This window comes from Lytechinus pictus, chromosome 3 (genome assembly GCF_037042905.1).
Source record: "Lytechinus pictus isolate F3 Inbred chromosome 3, Lp3.0, whole genome shotgun sequence".
Lineage (NCBI taxonomy): Eukaryota > Metazoa > Echinodermata > Echinoidea > Temnopleuroida > Toxopneustidae > Lytechinus > Lytechinus pictus.
In genome coordinates this window covers 34,159,969-34,170,986 of record NC_087247.1, presented here as the reverse complement: position 1 = coordinate 34,170,986, position 11,018 = coordinate 34,159,969, and the positions used below count along the sequence as shown (strand labels likewise).

The window sequence follows — 11,018 nt, the reverse complement described above, 5'->3', positions numbered from 1 at the left end:
TTTCTGTTCTCCATCTCAACTTCTTCCTTTCACTATCTCTCTCCCTGCTCTCTCCATCTCAACTTGCTCCTTTCTCCATCTCAACTCCTTCCTTTCTCCATCTCTCTATCTCTCACTTTCCATCCCGACTCCCTCCTTTCTCTATCCCAACTCCTTCCTTTCTCCATCCCTCACTATCTCCATCTCACCTTTCACCATCTAATTTCCTTCCTTTCTCTATCTCTTACTATCTTTCCATCCCAACTCCTCTCTCTCTCCCAAATAGTAATCGGGGCTCCGTAACACAAAGATTAGCGATTGATTGCTAAATGGACTGACCAATCAAGATCAATGTTACATGTGCATTTAGTTCAAAATGATGACCGGGAACCAATCAGAAGTGTTCTTTTATATTTGCCATTCATCGCCAAGCTTTGTGTTACGGTGCCCAGATTGTACAGACAAACAAATCAATACATTAGTGGAAGTCGTTCTTGGTAAAAGGCAGTATTATGTACAAGTTTTATTTAAATATCTCATCTAGATAGAAATATCCATTCAATCATTCCAAAAACATCACTCGAAAGAAGTTCAAAAAGAAGAAGACATCTAATGTCATAAACTATTTACAAGGATTGAAAATCTGAATTCATTGGCTTCACATGAAACATCATTCATCAATAGCCAGTAAAACCTTCAAGGGAGCCAATGAATTGGAATAAAAATGATAATAAAATGGAACATTTACATGGAATGCCGTGATCTTCAAATTAAAAAATATATGTATGTAATAAATTGCATACATGTACTGTTTACAAATTGTTGCATTAATTAGATTTAAGGTTTCTATTTTCAGAACCAATAAAATATTGAACAAAATTAAAATTTGACGTTACATTATGATTCTGATAAATCAACAATTTCATTTGACATTCAAATAGAACACTCTATATTACTGTACAGTGGTAATAAAAAAAGTGAATTGCAGAATTATGAAGTATAAATTTTACATTTTTCATTCCCTATAAGACTGCCATGTTTTCAGCATTACACCTGACCAAACTCAGCAAAGCATTATGATATTCAACAGTACATGTATGCCACCAAATATATATCAACTTTGGCACAACTTCTTAGCATTATGGTAAATCTGCACTTCATTTTCTTATTGTTATCAGAAAAAAAAGGGAAGCACATGAACATTATACACCATACAGTAGCAAAAGCCATTTCTTCCTCTGGTACTTTTTAAATGGCCATTTAGGTAGAATCAGAATTTCTTAACCCAGTATTCAGGTTCAATTTCAGTAGAATAAATACTTATTTTTTATATCTGAGCAAATCTCACAATACAAAATTTCATTTGTGGCTATTGCACATGCCAAAATCTATGTGGTGAAATTACTTGGAATAGAACAAGAAAGTTTATCAATGATTTACATTCAGTAAAATGGCCATTTAACACCAAATGAATAACATCATGGCTCCCATAATGTCATGTTAATTCTTTGGTTTTTGTCATCAAGTACTATAGATCAGCATCAGAATAAAAAGCCTTTCTCATGGATTTCTTTGTAAGCATAGTATTACTGACCATACCATTAAAGCTGAATTTGTGTAATATGCATTGATCAGCTCTTGATCCATTCTAGACCAAGTGACTGGTCGCATTTTGTAATTTGGCCCAATAACTTTGAAATAGAGTACTAAAATTATATAATATACTTCATTTTAAGTCAGCTGCTTAAAAACACTGAAGGAAAATAGTCCCTTATGAGCAATTCAATAAAATGATCCAACCTTTTTGTACGTCCGAACCCCATTTTTCTCAAGTTTTACTTCACTTCATAAACTGACCACGTCACGGTCCTTTGAGAACATTACAGACTTTCAAAAGAACAAGAAATCAGTGACAGAAAATTTCATGAATGTCCCACATATAGGGGGTCGGACGTACATATTTTACAGGATTGCCTTTATATCCTCATTTCGGCTATGTTATTGAAACTTCAAAATGACTTGTTTTCTCATACAAATGAGCAAATAAACAGTAGAATTTCTGTATCGATCTCCATTTACAAGTATAACTGAGACTGATACATCAATTTTAAAAGGCAATATGCAGCGATAAAAATACTACAGATGCTGATTTGAAAAATAAGTGCTAATCAAATTGGACTTCACCTTGATCAAGAGCAGCACAAAGTGGATTCATTTCATATTGCTAGACAGTTGATGAAATTAGCCATTTCCCTTTTTAAAATCTCTTCCTAAAAACGGGATGATACATAAATTATGACTCACAACAAATGGCAGTATATGAAACAAAATTTTTTTTTTTTTTCAGTGTTTCAAAGAGACTTGAGTCATAGCAGACAAAAATTTATGTTCTAAAAAAAAAAAGGAGTCATCTCCAATCAAAATATTTTTAAACATTATACTTAATGATGTAGCGGATCAAAACAATATTTTCACAAGGTATTTGTATATCCCATGTTGCTCATATTCACACTGTAGCCAGTGGGATACAGCACAAGTTTGTTATGATTTCAAAATCAATGGCTAGAAATATTCTGTTCAGCAAAAATTACATTCCCAGTGATTAATTTGCAAATTAGATGATAAATAAACTGCAACAATAATATCTGCCAAACAGTAATACTTACATATAATACAGGTATCAGGGCACTCCACGCTGAATGATCTCTCTCTCCCCCCTATCTCTCCTCAATCTCTCATTACACTATATATCTACAAAGAAACAAAATTATATTTACAACAAAATGTCTAGAACCATGTCATAAAAACCTTGTTCGAAAGATAAAGAAACTGTATCTATAGTAAAGCATCATTTTCAAGGGGCTCTCAAACGTTTTCCGAAAGTTTGCAAAAATGCAAATGTAAAAAAATGGCAACATTCAAATTTTACAAAACTAAAATAAGTGCATAAATCGTGCCCTTACATGTTTGGTAGCTTCGCTATTGTTCCTGGGGGTCGCTTTTTGTTCGTGAGTAATTTTAATTCTTTAAACTTCTTTCGAACAAAAAGCGACACAAAGAGACACCGCAAACAATTGGCAAATCTTTTAAAAAAAATCTTCTGTTGCATAAATTAGACATTGACATTCAAATCCATACAAAATATCTCTGACCCCTGTGAAAACAGTGCTTTACCATATCAAAATACACTCAAGCATGTCTAAATGACAACTCCTTTTTAACAGTCACTTGCATCCAGTCATGTATTTTGTAGGATGTGTTGGAAGCTGTCTTGAAAAGGTCACTTGTAAACCACTTTCCACCAAGTTAACATTCGTCAACAGTAACCTCATTCTTCTACCCTTGGGTGACCTTTCATGTCGATAGGTTTGGCTATACTGTCATGTCAGATCTTTTAAAAATATTAAAATACAAATTCTGATACCATTTTATGGCAGGGTTCCTGAAAGAAGGGTTCTGCTGAAATATTTGAAAACATATGGGTTAATAACTCAAATCACTTTACTCTTGACTCAAGTTAACAGCACCATTATGGCTCAAAGCAGATAAGCTGAATAGAAATAACCTGAGGAACAGACAACAGAATATTGGACCATTATTTAAACTTGCGTGACTCCAGGAGTGGAGCCGCCATCTTGTCTGTCCTGGCTAAAATACCAAATCAAAAAGACAACGGAAGCGATGAAGAGAAGGATGAGAAGCTGGACCCAGAATGATATACCGCCCTCTTCTTCAATGACAACCTCCGTCTTCCTTGGACTGGTTTGTTGTTCTTGGTCTACTCTCTCCTCTGCTGCTGCTGCTCGACGTCTGGTGGTGGCAGGAGTTTGCCTCCTTGAATAAAAAGAGAAGTGGTTGAAAAACAGTTAATACCTCTGTCTGGGATACATGGGTATGTATCACAAAAAGGCTAACTAAACCAAAAGCAGCTGTTGCAAGTCAAGACCAGGTTTCATTTTAAAACCATAATTTAGGTTTTAGCTCGAGACGAAGAAGAAATATCGGTGAAGAATCTCAACGCATGGGTACAAGTGATAGAGAATTACTTAAAGGTCAAGTCCACCCCAGGAAAACGCTGACTTGAATAAATAGAGAAAAATCAAACTAGCATAGTGCTGAAAATTTCATCAAAATCGGATGTAAAATAAGAGAGTTATGACATTTTAAAGTTTTGCTTATTATTCACAAAACAGAGATATGCACAACTAGGTGAGTCAGTCGATGATGTCCATCACTCACTATTTCTTTTGTATTTTATTGTTTGAAATACACAATATTTCATTTTTTATAGATTTGACAATAAGGACCAACTTGACTGAACCATATAGTATCAAACAATGCTAATTCCACATGTTCAGGGAGGAATTAATCGTTGTATCACTTGACAATGAGGAGAAAATTAGAATATTTAATATTTCATATAATAAAATACAAAAGAAATAGTGAGTGGATGACGTCATAGTCTCCTCATTTGCATACCAGCTAAGATGTGCATATAACTGTTTTGTGATATTAAGCGAAACTTTAAAATGTCATAACTTTCTTATTGTACATCCGATTTTGATGAAATTTTCAGTGTTATACTTGTTGGATTTTTCCCTTATTTTAAAATCAACTTTTTGTTGGGGTGGACTTGTCCTTTAAATTTGATAAAGATTATTATTGTTTCGTCTGATTTGATGAATGATGATTTTTATTTTTTCATGAATGATATATGGCTTTACATATTAAGCACTTAAAAACAAACAAGAAAATTGTAACTTTTGTGGGGATATTTGCACATATATCAGACGGAAAAAAATCCTCACAAATAACAGAAAACAGACCACTTTCAGGATCTTTAAAGTACAATGTAGGCAAAACGTGACACTGGCACCGGTCCAACGGTCCCAGACCGGTAAAAATTGCTGTTGGGCCAGTACCTTTTCAGAAATTGCCAGATTTACTGGTCCAACATGACCAGTAAAAATAATATCTAACTGATACAAATGATATTTTTTCTCTTTTGTGAATCATAAATATGGCTATGGCGTCTCACAAAAATGACTCTATAAAATTGAGAAATGCCTGATGGCTCTCATTAATTATGTTGTGTATGTGCACTGATTTTTTTTCTTGGGGGTAACAATAAGCAATAAAAGTCACGAAATTATTTTTTTTCAATGATTTTCTTTATTCTTTGGGATCAGTAAATTTTAGGTTTGGACCAGTAAAAATGGAAAAACTGGGTATCTACTGGTTCCGACATGATCAGGTCAGACCAGTAGAAAAAATGGTTAGTGTGGAGCCCGAGTAGGGTAACAGTTTTCCTAAATAACAGAAATTATGTACTATCCAGCACTAGTTATCAATGTCATTTTGGAAATCATTATACTTTAATAGAGTTAAACTGATTTTTAGAATAGGACCATAAAAAAAATGAAATTTACACACAAAACATAAATAAAAAATTTCTTACTCTCTAGCATCTCCTCGTGCAGATATCCTGGGAGTTTGAATTTCTGAAAACGAGATAAATAGACAAGAGATTATTGAACTAAACAAATATCATGTGGTAACTGCATACAGCAAAAGCTAACTAATACACCATATACATGTAAGTTTTAAAAGATAAAAATGCAAGTTTCAGTGTGTATTATATACATCAGAGTGTATGTATCCCGCAGTTTACTATGTCCACCATGACTGAAGTCCTATTTGTTATTATCATGCAAGATACAACAGTGTCAAATATTACTTTGTAATAATTTTTTCAAAACCAAAATTGCACCCAAAAAAATGTGTTGATAGTACTGGAAATCTTCTGATCAGATGATGCTGTATTTTCTGCTTTTTCTTTTCTTTTTTCCTACATACAACCTGGTGTTGTATTTTTCAATTGACAAGTGTTTCAGATTAACTTTTAACAGAACAATGAAGAAGTAGAGAAAATTTCAGTGGCGTCCAGTTTCAAAGAAAACAACATGAATATTGTAAAGTATAAAGGCTTAAAATTAAAATTAGGTTACAGCTGTCTCACATTACAACTTCAATGTTCATTCTTTCTATTATAAAAGGAAATATTATGTATGTGAAGATCCTAGAAATAAAAAAATAAAGTTTGAATGTACGATAAAACAGTTCAAAGTGTAATTTTCTACAAAAAACATGCAATCAAAAAATATTGAAAAGAAATGCTTAGACTATCAATTGATGCATACATTTGTACAATAGAACCAGTCATACATGTGATTCATTCCGAAGTTAACCAACATCAACTTAGTCTGCAGGCCCAGACCCCAATTGGCACTTTAATAAACAATGGGGTCTTGACAAAATTCTAACTAAAGTTCCGCCTTGCTGCACATCATTTAGTTTCACAAGCTGTAAGTGTGAAATACCATTCAGTTGGATAGTCTGAGTGCTCAGACCACTTAAGGGAGTTTTGTCAAAACAGGGTGTGTGCTTGGAAACTAATCAACAAAATGAAATGAAATTTGAATGGGATTCATAACTACAATAACAATTCTAACAATGCACAAGGTCGAAATAGGGTATTAATGTCTGTTACAGTGTATTTCAGCAAAGGGAAATGGGCATGTCATGACTGAAAAAAAGAGGTAACAAATTTATAACAACATTAATTTCTTAATGTCACCAGCAAAGCCCCTAACTTGATAAAATGGAAAAGAGAGGAATGAAAGGGCCTCCTAGTTTGCCCTTGATTGCTAAAACGACTTAATATTTAATGACAAACACTGCCTCAAAAAATATTAAAATTAATGAATAAATAAATTTTTAAATGAATAAATAAACAGATAAAAGATAAAATATACAACAATTAATAACTAATACAATTTATTAATAAATGAATAAATAAATAAATGAATAAATAAATAAATTTTAAATGGAAAAATCTCATGTTTACATTAATAAATGATGATTAAACAAATCCAGTTAGATATTATATTTACCTTCTGGTTCAGAATCACTGAATTCTTCCTCTTCTTCTTCCTCTTCTTCTTCCTCCTCCTCCTCCTCCTCTTCTTCCTCCTCTTGTCTTGGGGGTGGGGCTGGAGGATTTGTCATCAGATTTGCCAACTTCTTTTCATATGCCCCTCTTGTTGAAGCTAAGCATAATAAACATTTACATTACATATGAACAATGTCATTAGGATTTTATAAAGAGTCTTGAAAATGCATTCTGTGTAAAAATAATCTTTATCCTTTGGCGGTATGAAGTGCCAAAATAATTGGTAATCATGTGTGACCCCAGAACCAGTGCATCCGTCATCAAAATGGATCTTATAGCAAAAGAACTTATAGTTTGAAACTTTTATGCATATATATATGTACAACTGTTGTCTCCAGACATATTTACAGTTGCTATAAAGTAAGTTATTAGCTAACTAAATATGTAGTAGAAAATGAACTTCATTTGATGATTCCCAGATAAGTGTGACGTTGACAGTGCTTTTGGAATTAAATTGGCTGATACACTTCATTTGCTTGCAGGGATTATACATGTATGTAACGTGTTTTAGCATGCATGTTAATTTGCTATTTAAAAAACTAAGCTATGACAAATAAAACACAATTTGAGGCAAAAAGTGTAAGTTTTGTTTTAACAAAGATCACCATTTGTACCAAGTAGATAAGCTTTAAGATTCGTGTTGAAAGCTAATGATGGTGTTGGGGTTTGAAAATTGATATAATTTTCATCATTTTTGTGCGAAATGATGCTTTGTATTTAACCCTGTAGTGACGTATGGGCACTTTGACTTCTTTGTAAACTTTAATACAAGGGGTTTTTTTGGGGGGAGGGTCGCTCTTTGCCCAATAGAATTTCTTTACAATCACCTGGACAAGACAACACCAGAAGTGAATTTCAGACTGGCCTTTAATAGCTCTCAGTACAAAGAAAAATGCTCTTCTACTAGTAAACAGTTATGTTGTCTGCTAACCGAATATCTTGTTTGGTGTTAACAATTTTCGTTTATTTCTCCCTCTGCACCAAGACTAGAATCTGGGGCTATTTGTGATTTCACCTTCAGTTTGGGTGTCGTCTTTCATGAACCCCAAGGTTATGATAATAGCCTTCAGCTTAATTCAACAACCGAAGACATCTGTAGCTATAATTCATAAAGAGTAATGTTATTTTTCTTTTAATTCATCATTTAATTTACCTCAAAACTGTTAGTTTCTATTTATCACAATATTGTTGACAATCCTTTCCTTGTGAAATATTGAAAAATTCATATCAGGTGTGACATCATACAGATGTTGAAAGATTTGATAACAGATCATTTACCTGTAATAGCTGCTGAAATTTTGTAATACGAGAGTTCATCTCTCAGCTCCCTATCCGTCAAACTTTGAACTGTCTCAAGATTCCTCTCCATCTTCTCATCCTTTACACTCCTCCTTCTTGTCTTTGGCATCTGAAAATAAAACATTTCAAGGTACAAACGTTTAGTAAGGAAATATTAATACATTTGCTAGATTTCTCACTCATCAACTTAAAACTTGTGATTTGAGTTAAAAGATAATGCTCAGCAAATTTTTTTAAACTTACATTACAAAGAATTTGATCACATTTAGAGGAATCATGATCAAGGCAAACATTAAGCATGACAATACTATACTGGCCATATTGTATAATCAAAGTGATAGTGACAAATAATCTTCACTTCTACCACAAATACAAGGTACAGTACAGTACATGTCCATGTATGTGGTCAGGAATTATCAAACTTGAAATTCATCTCAATTAAAAAAAAATTATAGTCTTAGTCTATTCTTCGCGCACACACACAGTAATTAAGCCCCAATGTATTACCATGCTGAGTACCAACACTGTACTTACGGTGAATGCAGAAGTGAGACAGGGTCACACAGCATTAACCTTAAATTTTGATGCTGCTGGATTGACACTGCACAAATAATCTGAGTATATCTGTGATTTGTTTCCAGTAATCATGGACAGAAATAGAAAGTGAAACTACTCAAACTAGTAAACTAAGAGTAAACCGGCAGGACGAACACATGTAACACATACAGCACTTGACTAGTGTCCATGGCCCAGCTCACAAAGAGAGAGAGATATTTCCCAAATTGGGAAAACCCACCCCAACGTCTGATATGAAAGTAGTCTAACCTTTCAGACTTTTAACTTAGGATACAAAATAATGTCAATCATATTTGTGAATAAGTAATCAAAATACTTGCTCCAGTATATGTTCATCTTTTTCCTTCATTTTTAAACTTGAACTTGATCGGTTTACCTGGAAAAAATGTATTATAGAAATTCCAAAATAATTGGATACAATGGGGTTATACCCATTGTAATAGACCACCCTTTTCAGAACAAGTGCCCCAAAACAGTTGTGGTAAGAAATATATAAATGAAAAATGTGTTTTATTGGATGAATTTACTGATTTTACATCAAAATTTAATTCGATAAGGTGTTCAATCAAAATAAAATATTTGTGTATATATATATTGTGAATTGCTGACCCATTCCCAAAGTTTTAAACAGGCTATAACAGTTTACAATAATACTGTCAGGTGGCAGGCTGGCCTAGATACATTCATAACAAGAGTTCAGTAATACAAAAAAGATGCCGCACAGTCGCTTACTACTTAGTACTGTATGGATTGCTCTTGGCTACTACCATTTCTAACTAGCACACCAATGATGTGGAGCTCATCCGGCATCTCGCAATGAAATTTAACACAATTTTAATTTCAGCCCAGTTGACACTGTAGTGAATTATATTGGTGACATAAATTGAGGATATAGAATTGAAATTGATGAAGAAATGACATAGAAGAAATTTTTTGTGATCTATGAATAAATTTCATATAAATAATTTTCTAGTCAAAATTTCTTAACTCTGTGTAGTACCTTGGTGAACCTCATGTAGCTCTCAGATGGAACAAAAATAATCAAAATCAATCAACAAATAAATAAGTATTTTTGTGAGTTTTGAAAATATATGAATAAATTAGCATATTTAATGAGTTTCAAAATTCTGTGTTGAAATTTTGTATCACCACCTTGAGCTATCATATAAAGCAAACAAAATTGAAACTAATCAACAAATGAAGAAGAAAAAACATTTTTTGAGTTTTATGAATAAATTTTGTATAAATTAGCATAAATAATTTTCTAGACAAAATTTCAAAATTTTGTGTAAAAGTTTGGTGGACCTCATGCAGAAGAAGTTGCAGATTGAAGAAAAAAAATCAAAATCGGTCAACAAATAAAAAAGAAGAGGCATTTTCTGTGATTTATGAATAAATTACGCATTAATTAGCATAAATAATTTTCTACTGAAAATTTCAAAATTCTGTGTAGAAGTTTGGTGAACTTCATGAAGTTCTACCAGATGGAAGAAGAAAAAATCAAAATCGGTCAATAATTAAAGAAGCATTTTATGTGAATTTTTAAAAATATGCATAAATTAGCATATTTAATGAGTTTCAAAATGCTGTGTAGAAGTTTTGATTCCCCCACCTGATGCTATCATATAAAGCAAACAGAATTGAAATCAGACTTGAAATGACGAAGAAGAAGCATTTTGAAATTCAGTCAACAAATAAAGAAGAGGCATTTTCTATGATGTATGAATTTCGCATAAATTAGCATTAATAATTTTCTACTCCAAATTTAAAAATTCTGTGTAGAAGTTTGGTGAACCTCATGAAGCTCTACCAGATGCAAGAAAAAAAATCAAAATCAGTCAACAAATAAAGAAGAATAAGCATTTTATGTGAATTTTTAAAAATATGCATAAATTAATTTTGCATACATGTAATAGCATAAAAATTGTTCTAGTCAAAATTTCAAAATTCTGTGTAGAAGTTTGGTGAACCTCATGAAGCTCTACCAGATGCAAGAAAAAAAATCAAAATCGGTCAACAAATAAAGAAGAATAAGCATTTTATGTGAATTTTTAAAAATATGCATAAATTAATTTCGCATAATAGCATAAAAATTGTTCTAGTCAAAATTTCAAAATTCTGTGTAGAAGTTTGGTGAACCTCATGAAGCTCT

At 32.5% G+C, this 11,018-nt stretch overlaps 1 protein-coding gene across 1 annotated transcript; it reads right to left on the bottom strand.

Annotated features, from left to right (window-relative positions):
• Nucleotides 1–470: 470 nt before the first annotated feature.
• Nucleotides 471–9,089, bottom strand: LOC129257395 (histone acetyltransferase KAT6B-like). Its single transcript, XM_064096877.1, has 5 exons — nucleotides 8,825–9,089; nucleotides 8,270–8,399; nucleotides 6,933–7,088; nucleotides 5,438–5,480; nucleotides 471–3,813 (listed from the first exon to the last, which is right to left on the bottom strand). The coding sequence occupies exons 2-5, from the start codon at nucleotides 8,397–8,399 to the stop codon at nucleotides 3,579–3,581; spliced, it is 564 nt and encodes a 187-aa protein (XP_063952947.1). The 5' UTR covers nucleotides 8,825–9,089; the 3' UTR covers nucleotides 471–3,578.
• Between the last annotated feature and the right edge of the window lie 1,929 nt (nucleotides 9,090–11,018).

What these genes read in the sequence shown, in the direction of transcription:
- LOC129257395 (XM_064096877.1), bottom strand. Translation starts at nt 8,399, where the DNA reads ATGCCAAAGACAAGAAGGAGGAGTGTAAAGGATGAGAAGATGGAGAGG. An exon ending in AATTTCAGCAGCTATTACAG is followed by an intron (nt 7,089 to 8,269) that starts GTAAATGATCTG and finishes TATTATGCTTAG; the next exon opens with CTTCAACAAGAGGGGCATAT. An exon ending in GCACGAGGAGATGCTAGAGA is followed by an intron (nt 3,814 to 5,437) that starts GTAAGAAATTTT and finishes TTTTTATTCAAG; the next exon opens with GAGGCAAACTCCTGCCACCA.